We start from the raw sequence: 26,317 nt of genomic DNA on the forward strand, positions 1-26,317 counted from the left end.
AGACTCCTGGCCAATCAGGACTGAGATAGCAAGTGAAGTAAATCTGTGCCTGGGGTGACATGGGATTGATTGTCTATGTGTGTCCGGGGGATGATACTGTGGCAAATAGTAATATAATCTGTGCATACTCCCCTCTCATCCGTTTGGCCAAATGTCATAGACAGGAATAGGAGGGAAATGGATTCTTTAAAATGGATCACAATGAACCTCAATGGTCTTCTCACTATCTATCATAACAGTGGACATACACAAACACAGCAAACATAGCACTCAGCACTCACATGCAACATATATAGAAAGTTACACTGAGTGTACAAAACATTAGGAACACCTTCCCAATATTGAGTTGACACACTTTTGCCCTCAGAACAGCCTCAATTCATCAGGGCATGGACTCTACAAGGTGTTCCACAGAGAAGCAGGCCCATGTTGACTCCAATGCTTCCCAAAGTTGTGTCAAGTTGCCTGGATGTCCTTTGGCTGGTGGACCATTCTTGATACACGGAAAACGGTTGAGCGTGAGAAAGCCAGCAGCGTTGCAGTTCTTGACACACTCAAACTGGTGTGCCTGGGACCTACTACCATACCCTGTTCAAAAGGCAGTTACATATTTTGTCTTGCCCATTCACACTGACTGACACATACACAATCCATGTCTTAATTGTCTCAAGGCTTAAAAATAATTATTTAACCTGTCTCCTCCCCTTCATCTACACTGACTGAAGAGTATATAACAGGTGACACCAATAAGGGATAATAGCTTTCACCTGGATTCACCTGGTCAGTCTATGTCATGGAAAGAGCAAGTGTTCCTAATGTTTTGTGCACTCAGTGTACAATACACACAATTTAACTAGATAAATATCTACTGTCAAACTCCCTAATTCCTTTGCATAATACCATGTGTCACTATGACTATAGCTGGTAGCAAACTATCCAGGCCTAATGAGAGCAGGCAGGTATGAGAAGGGAGGAGGCAGTATAAGGGCTATAGAACAGAGAGCAAAAGGACTGCTTGTTAAAATATTCTTATGTGTCCATAGAAGTCTGTTAGCTGCCTTGTTGTGATCCGCAGGCTAGGCCAAGGATTACTATCCACACTCTAATTGGTCTGACAGAGATTTGGAGCTTGCTGGTACCTAGTTACTGGTCTATGCCTTGTAACAACATCACTCGTTTGGAGAGAGAGGTCTACCGTCTCTAAGGCTAATACAACACAGAGTTATTTAGAAGAACAAGAACAAAAACAAAAAAAGAGATTTCTATTGTTATGGTTTGGTGTTTTTTTTATTGACTCTACTTGAGATTCTTTAACAGAGCAAAATGGGTTGTGGTCTTGAATTAGGTCAGTGTGTCTGTCTCCTGAGAAGGTTTTAGTATTTTGTCAAGCCTAACGCTGGGGAGACCCCCATACCCTATACCTAATGACCTCATCCCTCTGGGGTTGTTTACGAGATGTCGCTGGCTGGGATCTGGGATGGGAACTAACAGGGAAAACCAGGATGGTATCCAGGGGAAGAGTTCAGTGCTGGCATGGAATACTGCCCTGGACGTGGATGTGATGGGAACGGACAGGATCAGGTTGTGTGAGAAAGTCCACTGGAAATCAGAGAGAGAGAAGCTGCTCCGCTCCGAACGTTAAGTGGAGAAAATTGGAGGAAAGTTTGTCTAAGAACTCTCTCAGTTAAACCAGAATGAAGAAGTTAATAAGACCATCCTCTCTTCACCCCCCCCCCCCCCCCCTCCATCTCTCTCTCCTTCCCCCCTCTCTATCTCTTCCCTGGCCAATTTTATAATGAGTTCTGGCAAATGTGGATTCAGCAGAACATCAAAGGATGTGCAGGAGCAGAGCAGTGTTTCTGGGTAATCACACGTGTTGAAATATTCATTCATCTGTTGGTTACTACACCTCTCCACTGACCAAGTACTCACCGTATGCCTCAACTCACCCAGGGGATGCACATCAAATCACCCCAATGGGAAATATGGTCAAATAAGGCCATAACAAATTGATTCTGTCCTCTCCATACCAGTAACTTCAAAGTCAACCAAGACAATGTCAAGTCACCCACTACTTCACAGTCTGTGTTTCCCATGCCTTCCAGACACGTATTCCAGACATACACACACAGTCACACACTCAGGGTCTTTATAGTGAAATACTCTCAGGCTGTATAAATTACAATTAAATGAACAGCTGAAATCTGTCATTCACTCAGGTATGTGGGAGAAAAATGTGTGTATAAACTAAAGTAAAAAATAATAAAAAGTAAACAAATTAAATAACAATAACAAGGCTATATACAGGGGGTACCGGTACCAAGTCAGTGTGCGGTGTAACTTGAGGTAATTTGTATATGTAGGTAGGGGTGAAGTGACTATGCATAGATAATAAACAGCGTGTAGCAGCAGTGTACAAAACAAATGGGGGGGGGGTTCAACGTATATAGTCTGGTGGCCATTGATTAATCATTCAGCAGTCTATGGTTTGGGGGTAGAAGCTGTTAAGGAGCCTTTTGGTCCTAGACTTGGCGCTCCGGTACCGCTTGCTGTGCAGTAGCAGAGAAAACAGTCTATGAATTGGGTGACTGAAGTCTCTGACAATTTTATGGTCTTTCCTCTGACACCGCCTATTAAATGTCAGGAAGCTTGGCCCCAGTGATGTACTGGGCCGTACACACTACCCTCTGTAGCACCTTACAGTCAGATGCCGAGCAGTTGCCATACCAGGCGGTGATGCAACCGGTCAGGACTCTCTTGATGGTGTAGCTGTAGAACTTTTTGAGGATCTGGGGACCCATGGCAAATCTTTTCAGTCTCCTGAGGGGAAAAGGTTTTGTCGTGCCCGCTTCACGTCTGTCTTGGTGTGTTTGGACCATGATAGATCGTTGGTGATGTGGACACCAAGGAACTTGAAACTCTCAACCCGCTCCACTACAGCCCCATCGATGTTAATGGGGGCCTGTTCAGCCCGCCTTTTCCTGTAGTCCATGATCAGCTCGTTTGTCTTGATCACATTGAGGGAGAGGTTGTTGTCCTGGCACAACACTGCCAGTTCTCTGACCTATAGGCTGTCTCATCGTTGTCGGTGATCAGGCTACCACTGTTGTGTCGTCAGCAAAGTTAACAATGGTGTTAGAGTCGTGTTTGGCCACGCAGTCGTGGGTGAACAGCGAGTACAGGAGGGGACTAAGTACACACCCCTGAGGGGCCCCAGTGTTGAGGATCAGCGTGGCAGATGTGTTTGTTGCCTACCCTTACCACCTGGGGGGCAGCCCATCAGAAAGTCCAGGATCCAGTTGCAGAGGGAGGTGTTTAGTCCCAAGGTCTTTAGCCTAGTGATGAGCTTCGTGGGCACTATGGTGTTGAATGCTGAGCTGCAGTCAATGAACAGCATTCTCACATAGGTGTTCCTTTGTCCAGGTGGGAAAGGGCAGTGTGAAGTGCGATTGAGATTTCGTCATCTGTGGATCTGTTGGGGCGGTATGCGAATTGGAGTGAGTCTAGGGTATCCGTGAGAGTGCTGTTGATGTGAGCCATGACCAGCCTTTCAAAGCACTTCATGGCTACCGACGTGAGTGCTACGGAGCGATAATCATTTAGGCAGGTTACTTTCGCTTCCTTGGGCACAGGGTCTATGGTGGTCTGCTTTATACATGTAGGTATTACAGACTTGGTCAGAGAGAGGTTGAAAATGTCAGTAAAGTCACTTCCCAGTTGGTCCGCGCATGCTCTAAGTACACGTCCTGGTAATCTGTCTGGCCCCGCGGCTTTGTGAATGATGGCCTGTTTAAAGGTCTTGCTCACATCGGCTACCGAGAGCGTTATCACACAGTCATCCAGAACACTGGTGCTCTCACGCATGTGTGCTTGCCTTGAAGCAAGCATAAAAGGTATTTAGCTCATCTGGTAGGCTCGCGTCACTAGGCAGCTCGCGTCTGGGTTTCCCTTTGTAGTCCGTAATAGTTTTCAAGCCCTGCCACAGCTGACGAGCGTCAGAGCTGGTGTAGTTGGATTCAATCTTAATCCTGTATTGACGCTTTGCTTGTTTGATAAAAATTTTGTAAAAATGATTTAAGTTTGCCTGCGTTAAAGTCCACGGCCACTAGGAGCGCCGCTTTTGGATGAGCATTTTCTTGTTTGCTTATGGCCTTATAGAGTTGGTTGAGTGCGGTCCTAGTGCCAGCATCAGTCTGTGGTTGTAAATAGACAGCTAAGAATAATATAGCAGAGAACTCTCTTGGTAGATAAGGTGGTCTACAGCTTATCATAAGGTACTCTACCTCAGGCGAGCTATACCTCGCGACTTCTTTAATATTAGACATCTTGCACCAGCTGTTATTGACAAATAGACACACATCCCCACCCCTCATCTTACCAGACGTAGCTTCTCTGTTCTGCCGGTGCATAGAAAAACCCGCAAGCTCTATATTATCCGTGTCGTCGTTCAGCCACGACTCGGTGAAACATAAGAAATCACAGTTTTTTATATCCCGTTGATAGGATAATCTTAATCGTAGGTCATCAATTTTATTTTCCAATGATTGCACATTAGCCAATAGAACGGATGGCAATTCGCTCGCCTACAAATTCTCAGAAGGCAGCCCAACCTCCGCCCCCTTTTTCTCTGTCCTTTCTTCACGCATATGATGGGGATTTGGGCCTGTTCCAGGGAAAGCAGTATATCCTTCTCTTCGATCTCGTTAAAGGAAAAAGCTTCTTCCAGTTCGAGGAGAGTAATCACTGTTCTGATGTCCAGAAGTTATTTTTGGTCATAAGAGATGGTAGCAGCAACATTATGTACAAAATAAGTAAAAACTAAGTTACAAACAACACAAAAAAACGAACAAAATAGCACAGTTGGTTAGGAGCATGTAAAATGTCAGCCATCCTCTTCGGCGCCATCTTAACAGTCTTACTGCATGATTGCAGCGGATTTACTAATGCATTAGTTCTAATAGCTATGTTGATTATGACATTACTTTAGCTAATATGGGGACAATGATGTAGGCTGTGTGTAGCGGTTATGATATGGTTTGGCGTGGAAACGTCACATACAGCTGTTGTGTTGTGAATTGAAGTCCACAAGCGACAAAGGGAAAAGGTGAGAGGAGGCGAGCGCATAGATGCGAGAAGAAATACAATGTGGCTGCTATGAAAGTGAACTGTGTTTACGCGTGATCAGGGGTGTATTCATTCTGCTGATTCTGTTGAGAAACGTTTCCTAAACGGAAGCAACTGGAACGAAACGGGGATAAACGTACCTGAATTTGTCCAAAACAAACTCTTGTTTACAACTGTTGGACTAATGATTACACCCTATGATCAGCTAGATGCAGGCAAGAATGTGCAAGAAGGTATTGAACTTGTCACTGTCTGCCACCTCAAACTCTTCTCTCGACCTGTGTGCACCTACGTTCATTCATAGGCTAGGTTGTAGCAACCTCATGATGGGTATAGGGAAAATTAGAGTATCATGTAGTAGCCTAAACTTATTGCTGTTACATTGAACTGGGTGAATGGAATATGAATGACAGTCATCCAATATGGTGTAATAGAAATAAGGCCAGGCTAATGAAAAATAATACCCTCCTCCCTCATCTGAAACGGCACCGACCGCCACTGGTGTGTGTGTGTGTCAGCATGAACAGCATGTATTTTAGATCTTAATGACACCCTGGCAGCGGCAGCCAGATGTCAACTCTCTGTCACACTGTGAGGAGACAGCCTGAGCAGCACTGTGCACCAAGTCATTTACACAGCAGCATAGAACCATAGCCCACTCAGGAGTGCATATCCCCACTTCTAGAATCCCCATCACAAACACACACAACCACATAAACACCCTCTTACAACTTGAAACAACTCTCTCACCATGGCCGGTCTACGGAGGCTATTTCCAAGGTCCTGTGGAACAGCAGAATGAATGGTCGAAGGCCTTGATGTTATTGGCCTGAATGGGAATTAAATGGCATCATAAATCCAAGGCAGGATTGAGATTCCGAGAAGGCTGCTGTTTCCAGAGAAGGCTGAGCCCAGATGAGGGGCACAGAGGGAGAGGGAGGGAGGGAGGGAGGGAGGGAGGGAGGGAGGGAGGGAGGGAGGGAGGGAGGGAGGGAGGGAGGGAGGGAGGGAGGGAGGGAGGGAGGGAGGGAGGGAGGGAAAGAAAACAATCCCGGGAGCAGCCTGGCGGAATGAAGGGATCTTTGGGAAAATGGCGTTGGGATTTAACGCGTGCTTAACAAGGCAACATAAATATTAGAATGGTAAATTAATGAGGGGCAAATTCACCCGGAGGAGGCATTTTCTATCAATACAGCCACAGTAAAGCGCCTGGCTGGGACATCGTTAAAAAGACATTCACTTCTGTGAGGGGGGGGGGGGGGGCTAGGGGACAGATAAGTGTTCCCCTAGCCTGGCCAAGGCCACAGTTAGTCATTAGCTGGACTGGAAGCTGGGAGATCCACACTGGGACTGGGAGCTGAGACAAATCTACCCTGGGGGCTAAGGTTGTGAGCTTATGAACCACACATTATAACTCCCATCTTACTCCCAGGACCCACACCAGTCTTTATGAGTGATTAAGGCTGGGAACAACTGAGCCTTCATCCCCACTCTGACCCAGTCCACATTACAGAGGCTCTCATCCCTCTTATTCAGTCTTATCCTACTGTGGTATATGCTATGGAACCATCCCTCAAACACAACACATCTGCAAAACAATTTGACCTTTGAGACTGTCAATAAAAAAAAATTACAGAGGGAAGAGTGGCAATAAAACACACAGTCCAGCGATGCAGTGCCCTGCCATAGAGAAGTCATTATGGTGAAGAAAAGTCCTTCCTAGAGCTCTATAATTACCCAACCTGAATCCACAGGAATTCTGCTAATGTCAATCACCCCCCCAGGACACCTCTTCCCCCTCGACTAGATGACATCTCCAATTGTATCGCGTGTCCCTTTCTCTCTCCCCTCGCACGCTGCATGCTGGTATTAAGGGATTCCTATAGGCACTTTGCGTGATGTATGTGTGTGTGTAGAGAGACAGAGAAACTGAGAGACAGCAATCTATGCTCTAACAGCAGTGGGTGGGTTCAGTGAAAGATGAGGCAGTGTGGATGGAGTGGACTCCATGTGGCTAGAGGGGGTAGGATTAAAGGCTTATGACATTTGCACTCCAGGACACTCATTATACAGCAGCCACGCAACCCTGCATAACCTCCCATCAATCCAACTATTATGTCGAGGCCTTGAATCAAAAAATATCAACCATGCGTTATTATCAATCGCACAAGACATCATGTTGTCAGAAGCAGCAGTACACTATTGTGCGTGTGTGTGTATCAGAGACACTGCAGGTTTGAACGTTGAGGTGAAACCAAGGTGTGTTGCTGCTGAGCTGAGCACGGTGCGGAGCGGTGTTCTACAGGAGCAAATGTCAGTGAGATTAATGACTATCTGAAGTTCCCTTTTATCACGGAGCTCATCCACACAGCCACAGATGCTCTGCCTGGATCTCTCATGAGTTCATTATTTCCACACACAACCACCAGAGACCACAAATGTCAGAGAAAGCACCACTCAACAGCTCTGATCCCCACCCCCTACACTCCCTCCACCCCCCAATCCCACCACCCCCATCACCCTGGAGCAATTTCTTCCGATGAGGTAAGGTTTCAATTTCAGATAGTCACAAAGGCATCAAATTTAGCTTGAAGTAGCAGTTTGAGCGCCTCTGCAATGGAGGGGCTGGCGGATCGCCACACACTGTGGTCGTTACTCAACTCGAGACTTTTATATTCGGGGAGAGAGACGAGAAGGGCTCTGGATGTACTGTAACCCAGCCTGAGAGAGACGGACTGAGTGCACTGCTACCTCTACTGCAGAGGAGGAACAATAGCCATCATCATCAGCTTACTGCAGACCATACAGGACACAGGAACAGGAGGATATTGTTATGATCACTCAGCGATGAAGTATTTGTGATGTGTACATTAGACTGAATAGATGAGAGATACGTATTCATGGCTTTTGTATCTGCTGCATTCAGTTGTGTATGGCTGAACAAACCGAACAGACAAGCCTGTTCCTGGTCCTTATCTCGGGCTCCACCTGAAATGCTGCGCACACCCGCGCTTTATAACACACACGCGTACGCACATGGACACACACACACTATAACAAACACTGTACACCGAAACCGTATAGGCCCACAAACGCCCACACACACACAGTACACATACAAACTCTATACACAAACACACATACTAACTCAATCACTCCCACGTCGTACAGCAACTATCTCCCTCCCTCACTAATGAAATCCCCTTTCATTCCAGCTCTTAATTAGAAGCCTCCAGACACTGGGTCCGTCCGTCCGTCCATACTGAGTGCTGCTCTGCTAGGAGAGGAGACTGGCTCCAGATAGGTCAGGCAGGCTGAGGCTCCATTACAAGGTCAACCTTTGGTTAATTAAGCTGAAGATAGGCATGTCCACTCTCTGTGATAACAAGGTTAGCCCTCAGGGCACAATACTATACTGCTGCTGCTGATGAGGCACTCTCCCTCACTCCCTCTAAGACTGCAGAGTAACTAAAATCAGCCATGTTAGGTGAAGAGTGGCTGGAGGACAGGAGCTGGTTTGATGGGACTTGATTTGATGTGATGGAGAGGGGCTGTGGTAGAGCATACCGACCACACCATGCTGAGCCCAGGCCAGACCAGACCAGGAATGATGCCAGCCTCTCGGGACTGGAGCTATGATTGGGATGGTTAATCCATCCACATGGTTGAACCACCGCCACTGAGGCCCGGTAAACCAAGCCGCCACAATGGAGGAGCCAAGAGCGCCAAACACAATAGAAGAATGTTCACAATTACAGTATTCCAAGACAGTGAATCAGGCTATTTTCTCCATAGTGATTAAAATGAATTTATTCCATGGGAACGACATTATGACAGAGACTGACTCCTTAAAGAGTCAGAGTCCCGACTCTTTAAAATGTTAATGCATGGGTTTTAAAGTGGGAAATCAACACGTATCCAGCAGAATTCTGTCGACATCTAATAGAAAGTGTCCCTGACGCACATCGACAGGCTGATCTCAGCTTATCGTCACACCACCGCATTGACTCCCAGTCCGGACCCCCCTCGCTTTCTCTTCCTCATTCAGATGAGGAAAGCTGCTGGGGTTTAGGGTAAGAATAGTGGGGTGGGATGAGGGCAGGTATAATGCAGCAGGGGTGTATTCAATCACAAATAATTATGGGAACTATTGGAGCCTTCAGCTTGACTCATTACACATGCTTATCAATGGATCCCAGGCCCCAGCATTACAGCTACTGGCTCATCATAGATCTGCAAATGAAGTGTGGGTTGGTCTCTTTAATAAAAGAGAATGGCACGGATGGGAAAGCTACTCATTAGGATTCAGTCTTCCCTTGAAAGCTTTGAACTGTGTATCTGGTGTGTCACCAATGACTGGCTAAGCGAGGGGGAGAGAGAAGGAGGATTGAGTGTGTGGTACAGGGATAATGTGCATTCCTCGCCTATCATCCCTAACGAGACTGAGCTGTTTCACACATCCTGATTAGCTCTAATCCTGGGTTTAATTAGTCAAAGAGCCAAGCTAATCACTAATGGGTGTGCGTGTGTGTGTGTGTGTGTGTGTGTGTGTGTGTGTGTGTGTGTGTGTGTGTGTGTGTGTGTGGTGTGTGTGTATGTATGTGTGTGTGTCTGTGTGTGTGTGTGTGTGTGTGTGTGTGTGTGTGTGTGTGTGTGTGTGTGTGTGTGTGTGTGTGTGTGTGTGTGTGTGTGCGTGCGTGCATGTGAAGAGTACTGATCTCATATTTAGTCCATCAATCGATAGGCACCTTTATAGACCTGTCAGAGTTGACACAGAGCCAGATGAACATCAGCAACTGCTATTGACCTGCTATCACCATGGCATTTTACAGCTTACCTTTTAAAAACACTATTCCTCCCACACACACCTCCCACACAAACGTAATCCTCCATTAACCATAGACTAACTCATTTCCCATTGAAATCCAATTGGGGCAGGTGGGTGGTTTGTGATATGTTGGGGGGGAACTGTTAATGATGAGGTAGGCCCTAGAACAGTGGGTGCTAATTGAACTTAGAGAAGAGGGCATGTTGTCTGAGATCTGTCACTGTACTGTCAGGAAGGGTATGGGAGGAGGTGGAGCGGGAGGACAAGAAGAGGGTCAAATATGAAGCTAGTTATGAGTCAATCTTTCAAGGTGGGTCCTGTCTGGGTTAAATAAACAATGTTGTATGATGAGATGAGGGGTACTTGTCTCTAGGTGCCCTGAGTGTGTGGCATGCAACCCGATCACATTATATTACATTTCTTCTGTAAACATACAAGGTTTTGTGTAAACCCTCACATCCAGGGTGTGAAGCTGCCTAATAGTTGTGTTTTAGTAAACGCTCAGCTGATGTCAAGAACACTATAATGAATTCCAGGGGATTTAAGAGAATGTAGATGTGTAGGGGAGTCCTGAGGGCTTGGGTTAGACTCCCACATAGAAAAGGCGAGGGGGACAAGACGGGGGAGGGAGGTGGGGTGGGGAGGGGAGAGTGGTTAGTCAGACCCTCTCCCTCTGACCACAGGAGGCTCCTTGTAGGAAACCAGCTAGGGGAAATGGGTGAGGGGAACAGCCTTTTATTTGATGAAACATTTCCACCTAGGTCGGCACTGCTCAATGGGTTCCTCTCTGTATTCAGCCACAGTTTATTTAGGGGAAAAGCTGATATTGACGCTCCAAAAACAAACACAGCATAACGTAGGTCACTATTAGGTCCTTGTTTATAGGTTAAAACCCCACTGGGGTATTGGCAACCCATGAGGCCTTGTCATAACAGCATAATATCCACTCCAAATGTGTTTTTCACAAAGACTCTTTTGAAAGCCATCTGAGAGTGAAACCAGCTGGCTGACCCTCTCCACACACACACACACACACACACACACACACACACACACACACACACACACACACACACACACACACACACACACACACACACACACACACACACACACACACTCCCTGTCTCCATATAGCTTTACTGCGGGAGGAGGAGGAGGAGGACACTGGCTGGAGAGCCAGAGTAAACAGACCCTCCAGAGCCGGACGCGTGGGATCCCTCCTGATCTCAACCAACCACAGACAACCTTATGGGCTGGAGAGAAAACTAAGCAGCGTTTATTTACAGAACCAATTATCCAAAACTGCCCTCGCTCGCACTGAGCACACAGCAGATGCCGGACACCTCAGAAGGACAGGAAGCTTTGGTAGAGATAGACCAAATAGCCTACAGTAAACCACAATACTCTTTGTATTCTTTAGCTTTGGGACCCATGGTCTATCCAGGTCAACAGACCAACATAGACCAGGTTGGTTGGTATGCAGAGGGAAGATTGCAGGTTTGGTTTGGGGTCAGTTGACAGGGTTGTTTGGGGGGGGGGTCCTTTCAGGTTCACCTCAGGTCCCAGGATGCAACAGTCTGAAGGCCTCACAGCAACGTGGGCTGAGGGGGAGGAGGGTGAGGCTGAGTGGGAGATGGGGAGCTCCATGCCTCAGGCCAGGAACAATCATTCAGAGATGGGGAGTTCCATGCCCCAGGCCAGGAACAATCATTTCGAGATGGGGAGTTCCATGCCCCAGGCCAGGAACAATCATTCAGAGATGGGGAGTTCCATGCCCCAGGCCAGGAACAATCATTCAGAGATGGGGAGCTCCATGCCCCAGGCCAGGAACAATCATTCAGAGATGGGGAGTTCCATGCCCCGGGCCAGGAACAATCATTCAGAGATGGGGAGTGCCATGCCCCAGGCCAGGAACAATCATTCAGAGATGGGGAGTTCCATGCCCCAGGCCAGGAACAATCATTCCGAGATGGGGAGTTCCATGCCCCAGGCCAGGAACAATCATTCAGAGATGGGGAGTTCCATGCCCCAGGCCAGGAACAATCATTCAGAGATGGGGAGTGCCATGCCCCAGGCCAGGAACAATCATTCAGAGATGGGGAGTTCCATGCCCCAGGCCAGGAACAATCATTCAGAGATGGGGAGTTCCATGCCCCAGGCCAGGAACAATCATTCAGAGATGGGGAGTTCCATGCCCCGGGCCAGGAACAATCATTCAGAGATGGGGAGTTCCATGCCCCGGGCCAGGAACAATCATTCAGAGATTGGGAGTGCCATGCCCCAGGCCAGGAACAATCATTCAGAGATGGGGAGTTCCATGCCCCAGGCCAGGAAGAATCATTCAGAGATGGGGAGTTCCATGCCCCGGGCCAGGAACAATCATTCAGAGATTGGGAGTGCCATGCCCCAGGCCAGGAACAATCATTCAGAGATGGGGAGTTCCATGCCCCAGGCCAGGAACAATCATTCAGAGATTGGGAGTTCCATGCCCCAGGCCAGGAACAATCATTCAGAGATGGGAAGTTCCATGCCCTGGGCCAGGAACAATCATTCAGAGATGGGGAGTTCCATGCCCCAGGCCAGGAACAATCATTCAGAGATGGGGAGTGCCATGCCCCAGGCCAGGAACAATCATTCAGAGATGGGGAGTGCCATGCCCCAGGCCAGGAACAATCATTCAGAGATGGGGAGTTCCATGCCCCAGGCCAGGAACAATCATTCAGAGATGGGAAGTTCCATGCCCCAGGCCAGGAACAATCATTCAGAGATGGGGAGTGCCATGCCCCAGGCCAGGAACAATCATTCAGAGATGGGGAGTGCCATGCCCCAGGCCAGGAACAATCATTCAGAGATGGGGAGTTCCATGCCCCAGGCCAGGAACAATCATTCAGAGACACATTCCAGGCTCTCCTCAGGGGCAAAGATTTTTTTTTGTGTGTGTGTGTGTGTGTGTGTGTGTGTGTGTGTGTGTGTGTGTGTGTGTGTGTGTGTGTGTGTGTGTGTGTGTGTGTGTGTGTGTGTGTGTGTGTAGGTGTGATGACCTCTGACCTGTAGCCCCACAGGCACTTGTTAAAGCCCTCCATGTCTTCCTCAGCTCACTGAGCACCCCAGGAAACCAGCACGTAAACAAGGAAAGCAATCAGAAAACACTGCTTCAGCACAGCTCTTACAACACAGACACACACACACACACACACACACACACACACACACACACACACACACACACACACACACACACACACACACACACACACACACACACACACACACACACACACACACACACACACACACACCCCTACATCCAAACACACAAAGGATCTTTCAAACAACTTGTCGATAAAGGAAAGAGGATCCATTTGTTGGTACGGGAAATAAAGATATACCATTGCAAAATTCACTCTAAATGCACTTTATATAACTGCACTATGCTTTGTTGAGCTGCAAACCAATAAAGCATGACCAAGACTGACCAAGCAGTGAAAACAAATGGATGGTTACAGTTGCATAGTGGTGTGGTTTTATTATGGTTTATTGCAGGACTTCGTTTTTCTCTGGTAGAGTGATAAAATCCCTTTGTCAGGTATTCAAGTGTTCCTAGTGAGCAGTGTTCTCGTTGTGTCAGTGTAGTGCTCTTCTTTCTAGTGGCTTGGCAACACACCTGGCTTACAGGGGCCATTTGTCACAGCTTTGTTTCCATAATGGTTAACTGTAGATCACTGGGTTGTGTGTGTGGGAGTGTGTGTGTGTGTGTGTGTGTGTGTGTTAGGACACGGGAACGCGACGTAAGAACGTAATCTTGCCATACTGTCACCTCCAGCTCAACTCTCAACAAAAACACTGCCAACTCAATTCAATGATAAATCACAAACCAGGTTTAAAATATCCACCCCAAAACGACAAGGAAACAAATTGCTTTAAAAACCATTATGATGTGGTGAAGAACGTAAGCTGTGCCAAGACTGCTGCCGGCAGGAGAGAGAGAAAGAACACATAGGAATGACTGAATGCTACGTTTAGCTTGAGCTGTGTGTGTGTGTTTCCTTTTAAACAAACACAACCATTTGAGCACACATCTGCCAGCTAGAATGAACCAGCTCCGGCCCTGATGTGAGGATACGAAAGCTCCTAAAACATACTGTATAGGGAGATCACACACACTGTTCACTCCTCCACCCCCTCTCTCTCCCTTCCTCCCTTATTCCCTCCCTTATTCCCTCTTACTGACTCAGTCATTTACATCTTATGGTGGACATGCTGGGAGACACATTCCATTCAAACTGTGCTGCTTCTCCCTCATTAGTTCATTATTCCAGAGGAAGAACAGGAGGAAACTGACAAGTCCGTCAAGAACAGGGATATCAAAGGGAGACTCTTTAGAGCACAAGACGGCCCAGCCATCAGACTCATCATCCGTAGCGGAGGAGTCTCATTAGTGGAGGAACACAGTGAATCACAGTCAGCATCAAATAGACTGGAGGGAGACTCATTAACATACGGGATGACATAGCAGGTCAGCCTCCTCATCAAGCTGTATTAGTCCATAATACTCCATGCTGTGTTTTTACTGACGGTGTCACAACACAGGACTGTGGGCTGTCCCTCTGTCAGGAGCATGGGTGCCACTGTGTCACTGTCAACTAGCCAGCGTGTCCAGGCACATGTGAACTCTGACCTGTGCTCAGCTATCAAGGCAGTGGCAGGCCAGGTGTCTCCAAGCTCTCCTCCCCTCTGGAAAGTGGAAACGCAAATGACAGAGCATATTCTGACCCATTTCTTTTCTGTTCCCTCCTCCTCTCACACTCCTTCCTGACCTCCTTCAGAATGAGATATCTGGCCCAGCCATGGCTGAGAGAGTCTCAAGGCAAACAAGGCTTGGACAGGAAGGAGGCTATTATCTCAGGCCAACGTTCCTCATTCACAAGCCCCTTATGCAAGCAGTGTTGGAAACAACAGTCCAGAAAAACACAATTCAAAGGAGGGAAAACATAGATGTGTTTCTCTTGGGAGAGATTCCCGTTTGAGGCTGAGAGTTTACAGAGCATTCATTAAGGAGAACGTTGGCTGTTAAAAACATGGAGGCATGGGGAGGAGGGAGCGGTGGGACCGATGGGTAAGGCTACTTAGCATCATGTTGTCACTCCAGGGATGCATCATTCAGATTTGCAGGGGGAACAAATTCTTTCCTATTGCTTTTAATATGCATCATTTAAAGTATACGGATTATTCCATTACAATACCAAATGTAGCATTGAGAAGAGGAATGAGACTGTCATAGCAGGGATGTTCTAGGCGAGGCAGCTACACAAAGCTGCAGTATTCTGTCTGAGAAGCATCCTGAGCACAACACATGTACAGGTCTAGAATTGTCTTGTACTTAAAGGTCCTTTGTTCTCTCATCTGTTGTTGTGCCGTGGAGAGGGAGAGACAAGACAAGGTGGCATACTTAAAATACTTGTCCAAGTAGGGTGGGCAAAGCTAAGCTATGGAGCGAAACACCTGAGAACAATCTGTTTAGTAAACAGGGGCCACTTTGAATGGATGGTAGGCAGCACAGCAGGCCACTGGGGTATCATGGACCTGTTACCTCTACTGTCCCTTTACTCTGGGGTAAGAAGGAGGCCTGCACACACACACACACACACACACACACACACACACACACACACACACACACACACACACACACACACACACACACACACACACACACACACACACACACACACACACACACACACACACACACACACACACACACACACTCACACCAGCCCGGCTTGAAAAGGGGCATTAAAGGCATGCTCCGGAACTCTGGCGACTACTAAGTACTTTTTAAAACTTCTGCTTTGGGCTGGACGTGTCAATGTGTAGTTCATACATGCATAATCTATGAGTAGAATTCCTGTTTTACCTCAATTATCCACGAAAACCCTAGTTTGAAAGCGACTGTTTTTCTGGACGCTGTGCTGCATCATGCCATTAGCACTTCCTCAACACATTACTGCTATGACACATAAAGCCGGTAATGGGGCCGCAGTCTAACTTACTCATAACAGTGTTTCCCAAACACCATATGTCTTCATAACTCCATTATATATTCAGTTGAAGTCGGAAGTTTACATACACCTTAGCCAATTACTTTAAAATCAGTTTTTCACAATTCCTGACATTTAATCCTAGTAAAAATTCCCTGTCTTAGGTCAGTTAGGATCACCACTTTATTTTAAGAAGGTGACATGTCAGAATAATTGTAGAGAGAATGATTTATTTCAGTTTTTATTTCTTTCATCACATTCCCAGTGGGTCAGAAGTTTACATACACTCAATTAGTATTTGGTAGCATTGCCTTTAAATTGTTTAACTTGGGTCAAACGTTTCGGGTAGCCTTCCACAAGCTTTCCACAATAAGTTGTGTGAATTTTGGCCCATTCCTCCTGACAGAGCTGGTGTAACTGAGTCAGGTTTGTAGGCCTTGCTCGCACATACTTTTTCAGTTCTGCCCACAAATTTTCTATAGGATTGAGGTCAGGGCTTTGTGATGGCAACTCCAATACCTTGACTTTGTTGTCCTTAAGCCATTTTGCCACAACTTTGGAAGCATGCTTGGGGTCATTGTCCATTTGGAAGACCCATTTGCGACCGAGATTTAACTTCCTGACTGATGTCTTGAGATGTTGCTTCAATATATCCACATAATATTCCTCCCTCATGATGTCATCTATTTTGTGAAATGCACCAGTACCTCCTGCAGCAAAGCAGCCCCACAACATGATGCTGCCACCCCCGTGCTTCATGGTTGGGATGGTCTTCTTCAGCTTGCAAGCCTCCCCCTTTTTCCTCCAAACATAACAATGGTCATTATGACCAAACAGTTCTATTTTTGTTTCATCAGACCAGAGGACATTTCTTCAAAATGTACGATCTTTGTCCACATGTGCAGTTAGTTGCAAACCGTAGTCTGGCTTTTTTATGGAGGTTTTGGAGCAGTGGCTTCTTCCTTGCTGAGCGGCCTTTCAGGTTATGTTGATATAGGACTCGTTTTACTGTGGATATAGATACTTTGTACCTGTTTCCTCCAGCTTCTTCACAAGGTCCTTTGCTGTTGTTCTGGGATTCATTTGCACTTTTCGCACCAAAGTACGTTCATCTCTAGGAGACAGAACGTGTCTCCTTCCTGAGCGGTATGACGGCTGTGTGGTCCGATGGTGTTTATACTTGCATACCATTGTTTGTACAGATGAACGTGGTACCTTCAGGCATTTGTAAATTGCTCCCAAGGATGAACCAGACTTGTGGAGGTCTCCAATTTGTTTTCTGATGTCTTGGCTGATTTCTTTGGATTTTCCCATGATGTCAAGCAAAGAGGCACTGAGTTTGAAGGTAGGCCTTGAAATACATCCACAGGTACACCTCCAATTGACTCAAATTATGTCAATTAGCCTATCAGAAGCTTCTGAAGCCATGACATAATTTTCTGGAATTTTCCAAGCTGTTTAAAGGCACAGTCAACTTAGTGTACATATACTTCTGACCCACTGGAATTGTGATACAGTGAATTATAAGTGAAATAATCTGTCTGTTAACAATTGTTGGAAAAATGACTTGTGTCATGCACAAAGTAGATGTCCTAACCGACTTGCCAAAATTATAGTTTGTTAAAACCTGTCTGGGCTAGGGGGCAGTATTTTCACGGCCGGATGAAAAACGTACCCAATTTGAACAGGTTACTACTCTGGCCCAGAAACTAGAATATGCAGATTATTAGTAGATTTGGATAGAAAACACTCTGAAGTTTCTAAAACTGTTTGAATGGTGTCTGTAAGTATAACAGAACTCATATGGCAGGCAAAAACCTGAGAAAAATACAAGCAGGAAATGAAAATCTTGTGGCTGAACTTTTTTCAAGTCATTGCCAATGGAACACACAGTGACTAAGGATTCATTTTGCACTTCCTAAGGCTTCCACTAGATGTCAACAGACTTTAGAAAGTTGTTTGAGGCGTCTATGATGAACAGAGACCGAATGAGAAGGCTGGGAACTTGGTAACCCAGGGAATGACATCACTTCATTGGCGCGCGTTCATATGAGAAGGGACCTGTGTTCCAAAACGTTTTTCAAGACACAGGAATGGTCCGGTTGAAATATTACTGAAGTTTCACGTTAAAATGGCCCTAAAGATTGATGGTATACAACGTTTGACATGTTTGAACGAACGTAAATAGATTTTTTTTTTTTTTTACTTTTCGGCGTGACACTTTCCTCGCGCGTCCTACATTTTGAGTAGCTTACTGAACGCGCTAACAACATGGAGTTATTTGGACATAAATTATGAACTTTATCGAACAAAACAACATTTGTTGTGGACCTGGGATTCCTGGAAGTGCCTTCTGATGAAGATTATTAAAGGTAAGTGAATATTTCTAATGTTATTTATACATTTAGATGACTCCAAAATGGCGGCTATCTGTATTGCCTAGTGTATTTTTCTGAGCGCAGTACTCAGATTATTGCAAAGTGTGCTTTCCCAGTAAAGTTATTTTGAAATCTGTCAATGCGGTTGCATTCAGGAGATGTTAATCTATAATTCTTTGAATAACAGTTTAATATTTTATCAAAGTTTATGACGAGTATTTTTGTAAATTGTAGTACTGATTCACCGGCAGTTTTGGGGGAAATACATTTTCTGAACGTCACGCGCCGATGTAAAATGCTGTTTTTGGATATAAATATGAACTTGATAGAACAAAAAATGCATGTATTGTCTAACATAATGTCCTAGGAGTGTCATCTGATGAAGATTGTCAAAGGTTAGTGCATAATTTTAGCTGGTTTTCTGCTTATGGTGACGCCTGTCCTTGCATTGAAAATGGCTGTGTGTAATTTTTTGTCTATGTACTGTCCTAACATAATCTAACTTTATGCTTTCGCCGTAATGCCTTTTTAAAATCGGACAACGTGGTTGGATTAAGGAGATGTTTATCTTTCAAATGGTGTAAAATAGTTGATTGTTTGAGAAATTGAAATGATTAGATTTTTGCTATCTTGTCAAGCAATCCCGTTACCGGGATGAGAACGGGAAGGGGGTCCCCTAGAGGTTTTAACAAGACATTTGGTTGAAAAATGTGTTTTAATGACTCCAACCTTAGTGTATGTAAACTTCCAACTTTAACTGTATATATATTTCCCTAGTAAAGTGGAAAAACTCAGAAGTGAAATTACAACATTGAATAGTGAACAATAATATTTGTGTATACTGAACAAAAATATAAATGCAACATGTAAAGTGTTGGTCCCATGTTTCATGAGCTGAAATAAAACATTCCATACATTTTCAAAACGCACAAAAAGCTTATTTTCTCTCAAATGTTGTGCACAAATTTCCTTACATCCCTGTTAGTGAGCATTTCTCCTTTGCCAAGATAATCCATCCACCTGACAGGTGTGGCATATCAAGAAGCTGATTAAACAGCATGATCAATACACAAGTGCACCTTGTGCTGGGGACAATAAAAGGCCACTCTAAAATGTGCACAACACAATGTCACACAACACAATGCCACAGATCACAGATGTCTCAAGTTTTGAGGGAGCGTGCAATTGGCATCCTGACTACAAGACTGTCCACCAGAGTTGTTGCCAGAGAATTTAATATTAATTTCTCTACCATAAGTCGCCTCCAACATCGTTTTAGAGAATTTGGCAATACGTCCAACCGGCCTCACAACCGCAGACCACATGTGATCACGCCAGCCCAGGATCTCCACATCTGGCTTCTTCACCTGTGGGATCATCTGAGACCAGCCACCCAGACAGCTGTTGAAACTGAGGAGTATTTCTGTCTGTAATAAAATCCCTTTTGTGGGGAAAATTTGCTTCTGATTGGCTGGGCCAGGCTCCCCAGTGGGTGGGCCTGGCTCCCAAGTGGCCTATGACCTCCCAGGCCCACCCATGGCTGTGCCCCTGCCTAGTCATGTGAAATCCATAGATTAGGGCCTAATGAATTTATTTCAATTGGCTGATTTCCTCATATGAACTGTAACTCAGTAAAATCATTGAAATTGTTGCATGTTGCGTTTATATTTTTCAGTAAATAAATATAAAATAATGAAAGAAGGATTGCTGTTTTGAATTTGGTCAAGTCGTGTGAGAGAGGTGGAAAAACTACTGTTATCCATCAATAATGATAAGCCACCAGTCATAGACAACCATGATGGGAAACTATTGAGAATGGTAGCAGACTGTATTATCACCAGGCATTGACAACCATGATGGGAAACTATTGAGAATGGTAGCAGACTGTATTGCCACCCCTATTTGCTAGATCTTTAACCAAAGCCTAAGGAGTGTGTGTCCACAGGCGTGGAAGGAAGCTAAAGTAATTCCACTGCCTAAAAATAGCAATGCAGCCTTTGCTGGCTCTAACAGCCCTCTCTCTCTCTCTCTATTTTATTATACATATTTTTTTACAAACGATTTGCCACTGGTCTCACACAAAGCTAGAATGACTATGTCTGCAGATGATTCCACAGTAAATGTCAGCACCCAAAGCCAGTGAGTTCACTAAAATTATAAATAAGGAGTTACAGTCAGTATCCGAATGGTTGATTAATAATAAACTGGTCATAAATACAGCTACAACTAAAAGCATTGCATTTGGTTTAAAACATTCTCTAAGACCTAAACCTCAACTGGAGTTGTGTAAGAAAGGTGTGACCCCTGAGTTGAGGAAGCTAAACTCCTGGGTTTTAACGTAGGATGGTCAATTATCATAGTCAAGTCAGGGGGGGGGTATGTTATAAAAATATGTTCTGTGTTTTTGACACAAAAATCAACTGTACTAATTGTTCGGGCTCTGGTCTTGTCCCATCTTGGAAATGTGCTTTAAATAAACGAATAAAACAACTCTCCCCAAGCTGACTTAGTTGTAATGTCTATGTTAATGTTTTTTGTAAATTGTTAAGTATTTTTGTCTGTAATGTATGTTTCGTTATGAGTCGGACAACAGGAAAATAAGCTATCGCCATTGGCATCGGCTAACGGGATCACAATAAAATGTAAAATACAATAAAATGCCTTGTTCATATAGCTAAGTGCAGTTTGCTCATTCACAATCAAACAGAAAAGGCTATGGTTTTGTTTAAAGAGTATATTATACATCTCTATATCACTGTTAGTCCTATCAATATGGGCCAGTCCCATCAGTATGTACACAAGCCTGTTCAGACTAGCGGTGTTGTTAATGGGACTTCATTAGGCCTCTCTCCACTGACCTGGGCCTCTTCTACTGTTAGTCATTAACCTGCACCACTGCTGATCTCAGCCACCAGAAAGTGTGTGTTGACCGGTTGTTACACTTTTACAAACCCTTCGTGTGTTCCTGCTTATTTACTCCTGAAGAATAACTATTTCAAGTCACTCTTGCTCTTTCTCCACACACACACACACACACACACACACACACACACACACACACACACACACACACACACACACACACACACACACACACACACACACACACACACACACACACACACACACACACTCTTTATCACTTTGACTCTAAGTGTAACACCGATAGCGGCAAAGCTGGCACCCTGACAGGTGATTACCCAGGAGAAGGCACAGTCAGGACACTAAAACAATATAAGGAGGACATGGTCTCATTCTTTATCTCAGGATCTCTGCTGATGTGATTGCCAGTGATTCATAATTACAAATGTTTACAGCAGGCAGTTCACCTGGGATACAAGTCAGTATTTGATATATATATATATATATATATATATATATATATATATATATCTGAGGACATCCGGAGATGACGTGGAAATCAGCCACAAGGGGCAACAGTGAGTGAGAGCTGTTACTCTCAAGTAGGCGTTGTAAACAGGGATGACGGGTGGGCATACAGTAAGCATCTGCCTCTGGTTATAAAGGTTGCGTGTTCAAATCCAGCTATAGAACGTAGATGTTTATATGTTTGTTTTAAACCTATCCTTTACCATTCGGAGTTAATACCTAACCTCAAGAATTCTGAGTTAATGCCTACACTTCACCCGGGAACATACAGAGATGTAACCAAACACTTCAAAATGTGATGTTTGGAACAACTTCGAAATTTTTCGAAAGATTTTTGAGAAACATCGATGAACTTCTAATTCTGATGTGAGACTATGAGAGCTTGTTATTTTACACAACTAAGGCAATAAGAGCACATCCTGGCTGTCAGTAGTCAGACCATGATTCAGACAAAGACCACTTCACGCCACACGGCTGGGCTTGGCACACAACGTCAAAGGATGAAACAGATATGAAAGGATGATAGTAAAGTTTTATGTAGCCTAAGTCAGTCGATACTTATCAACTCACCATGCCATGCCATCTTTAATTTCCACACACAAGCACACGCTCAAAAACGCTCACACTATTACAGGAATATTACTTTTCAAAGTCATAATCCAAGTCAGATAAGGTGAAATAGTGCAGTTTTTACCTGAACAAATGTGAATAAATCCGAGTAGAAAGTAAATTCCCACTGAACGCGCAGGCATCATTCCAAAGCAGCAGAGGACTGAAGCTAAGTTGTATTATCCACAAATGTTTGATATGGCCTATTCGATCTAAATAATAATATTTCAAAAAAATGTTCTGCTTCCTTCTTGAGTAAAATAGCATACCACGCCGTCTCCAACTCTCTTTTCTGTGGCTGTGCGCTGCGCTGGGGTAGCCTATGCTTAGAGCAAGTCTCCGAATAACTCCGTGCGGGACGATTGGTATTTCTGTACACTGTTACAAAGATAACACTTTACTGATAGCTCATACCAAACCTCCCGGTCACATTATTAGGGTTGCCCACGAGATCGTCCACATAACTGGGATCTTCTCGAATCCGAGTGAGCTTCGTAAATCCAAGACTAAACTCTGAGGTTTTAGCGGAATTCATCTGTGATCAAATATTATTTCCACTTTGTCATATTTCTCTTTCGCATGAGTGATATGGCAGAGTCCAAAATCCAAACGTCCAACTTAAGTTCAGTCACTTTCCTGATTTAATTTGCCTGTTTCTCAAACCCGCCGGCGCTCACCCGACTTCGTGCACTTAGGGCTGAAGGGACGTTTGAAAAGGGCAGCGCTTAGTGAGTGCTGGATAGTGTGCGCCACTCTTCCCAGTCCACAATGGGGGTTTTCATAGAGGCTATTTTAACACGGGAAACCTTAATTGAATGTATTTACCTATTACGTTAGAGTGTGCAAATGTTAATCTATGTGTGCAAATGTTAATCTAAAACCAATATTATTTTACTTAATATGATTGGCCAGCCAGAGCTACTTCGCGTCTTGCTTATTTATTTAATTACATTTAAATTCAGTGTCTTTTGAATAAATTTGAACTAATGTGTCTTACCAAATTGATTAAAATTATACTAAATTATATGAGCAGTCGAATTCGTCTACTTGCAGAACAAAAAGTGATGGGGACATTTTTTATTTCTTCTTCAATTTTTCTCTACTCAAACAACAGCAGAATAAATGTTAAACAACAGCCAATGGTGTCCCCTGTGTGGGTTTTATAAAGTGAAAGGGATTGTTTGACAGACAGGGTGCTCCCTTTACATTCTATTCAATGAAAAGTCAAAGGGACGGCACGACGTCGTTCACCCGCTGGGAAACATAACTGTGTTTAAAACGACCGTGTGAACCAAGGTCTCACACCATATGTGTTTATATGTGACCTTTCAATCGCGCAAATGGCTCACTTGGGCACAAGATATTATCTTAATAAGCCAATTAAAATTCACTTTGGCAGAGATTAGCCAGGAGCAGTGTCGCACTTCTCTTAATCATGAATTAAGATCAACCCCAGGGACTCTCAGTCTCAGCATTCCAATGGCAATGCCAACATCAGACAGAATGACCATTTTCAAGTCCAGTGCATGAATTTGAATGCACTTCATTTATTTTTTAATATATGAATACACAAACATCTGATTTTGTATGAATAAAAGCATATGAATTTCATATGAAACTTTTTTGCATAGTGAGAACATATTTAATCTGTTTTAAATACAACCAAATAAGAACATTTTACCATTGAATAAGTGTCAATAAAGATACATAACTCCCCTGAGGGCTTAATGGGTTTATTGTAGGAATGTAGTGGAATCTGCCTAACCCTGCTCTCTGGCTTGCTTCATGACCAGAGAGCAAGCACACCCTCTGCTGGCTGACTTGCATCATGTTAGAGATTATTCACAAGAGGGTACTCTTCTCTTTCATGCTCTTCTACATAAAAATTGTACAACATTGACCTGCTTTGATGCTCTATCCGTCTTCCAACATGGTAACTCATATCACATGTTTTCGTGGCTGAGGGAAATTCCAGACAATTTTCATTTCCAGCCTACAATTGCTTAAAATATAAAAGCTGCTTTGGTTTTGCACTAAGCGATTGACTAAGGGGAAATGATGTTGATGACCGACTGTTGGCATGTCCTGCAACATGTTAGACATTCCTTATTATTAAAATCTGCACCATGTTACACATTACCCTAACACATGAACCCAGAGCTGCAGAAAGTGTCAATTTCTCTGACTCTTTCTCTGTCCCTATATTCTCTCTCTCTCTCTCTCTCTCTCTCTCTCTCTCTCTCTCTCTCTCTCTCTCTCTCTCTCTCTCTCCTTCCCTGCCTCAAATCTCTTTATTGCTCTGAGTGTGCCCCTGCCGGCCCAGCTGTATGCTTGCAGATGAAACGAGACCAGTTCTGGAACCGGGACAGCACACAGAAGCATAGCAGTCCAGCCCAGCGCCACTGATAAACAAGCAGTAAAATCCCAACACAAGCTAACCATCAGCACATTGAGTTGTTCCACCCTTTCACAAACACATGCACACTTTTTTTTTAACCAGGCAAGTCTTCCTGGCACTTCCTCACCATCTTAAATAAGCATGCCCCATTCAAGAAATGTAGAATCAGGAACAGATATAGCCCTTGGTTCTCTCCAGACCTGACTGCCCTTAACCAACACAAAAACATCCTGTGGCGTTCTGCATTACCATCGAACAGCCCCCTAGAAATGCTACTTTTTAGGGAAGTTAGAAACCAATATACACAGGCAGTTACAAAAGCCAAGGCTAGCTTTTTCAAGCAGAAATTTGCTTCCAGCAACACAAACTCAAAAAAGTTCTGGGACATTGTAAAGTCCATGGAGAATAAGAGCACCTCCTCCCAGCTGCCAACTGCACTGAGGATAGGAAACTCTGTCACCACCGATAAATCCACTATAATTGAGAATTTTGATAAGCATTTTTCTACGGCTGGCCATGCTTTCCTCCTGGCCACCCCTACCCCGGTCAACAGCACTGCACCCCCCACAGCAACTCGCCCAAGCCTTCCCCATTTCTCCTTCTCCCAAATCCAGTCAGCTGATGTTCTGAAAGAGCTGCAAAATCTGGACCCCCACAAATCAGCCGGGCTAGACAATCCGGACCCTTTCTTTGTAAAATGATCTGCCAAAATTGTTGCAACCCCTATAACTAGCCTGTTCAACTTCTCTTTTGTGTCGTCTGAGATACCCAAAGATTGGAAAGCAGCTGCGGTCATCCCCCTCTTCAAAGGGGGGGACACTCTTGACCCAAACTGCTACAGACCTATATCTATCCTACCCTGCCTTTCTAAGATCTTCAAAAGCCAAGTTAACAAACAGATCACTGACCATTTCGAATCCCACCGTACCTTCTCCGCTATGCAATCTGGTTTCAGAGCTGGTCATGGGTGCACCTCAGCCACGCTCAAGGTCCTAAACGATATCTTAACCGCCATCTATAAGAAACAGTACTGTGCAGCCGTATTCATTGACCTTGCCAAGGCTTTCGACTCTGTCAATCACCACATCGTCATCGGCAGACTCAACAGCCTTGGTTTCTCAAATGATTGCCTTGACTGGTTCACCAACTATTTCTCCGACAGAGTTCAGTGTGTCAAATCTGAGGGCCTGTTGTCCGGGCCTCTGGCAGTCTCTATGGGGGTGCCACAGGGTTCAATTCTTGGGCCGACTCTCTTCTCTGTATATATCAATGATGTCGCTCTTGCTGCTGGTGAGTCTCTAATCCACCTCTACGCAGACGACACCATTCTGTATACTTCTGGCCCTTCTTTGGACACTGTGTTAACAACCCTCTAGACGAGCTTCAATGCCATACAGCTGTCCATCCGTGGCCTCCAACTGCTCTTAAATACAAGTAAAACTAAATGCATTCATTTCAACCGATCGCTGCCTGCACCCGCCCACCCATCCAGCATCACTACTCTGGACGGTTCTGACTTAGAGTATGTGGACAACTACAAATACCT

At 44.8% G+C, this 26,317-nt stretch overlaps 1 protein-coding gene across 2 annotated transcripts in view; it reads right to left on the minus strand.

Moving 5' to 3' along the window:
- The window catches only part of LOC106603264 (roundabout homolog 1), a 220,748-nt gene that overhangs the window by 132,207 nt on the left and 62,224 nt on the right, over positions 1–26,317 (minus strand). Inside the window, exon 1 of one of the 2 annotated variants that reach the window (XM_082974527.1) lies at positions 22,459–23,101. The exons of the other annotated variant lie outside the window; for it this stretch is intronic. Within the exon in view, the coding sequence (XP_082830653.1) occupies positions 22,459–22,519 (61 nt within the window). The 5' untranslated portion in view covers positions 22,520–23,101. Of the gene's footprint in view, positions 1–22,458; positions 23,102–26,317 lie in introns of those variants that run through there. 2 annotated transcript variants of the gene reach the window in all.

This window comes from Salmo salar, chromosome 04 (genome assembly GCF_965601325.2).
Source record: "Salmo salar chromosome 04, fSalSal1, whole genome shotgun sequence".
NCBI lineage: Eukaryota > Metazoa > Chordata > Actinopteri > Salmoniformes > Salmonidae > Salmo > Salmo salar.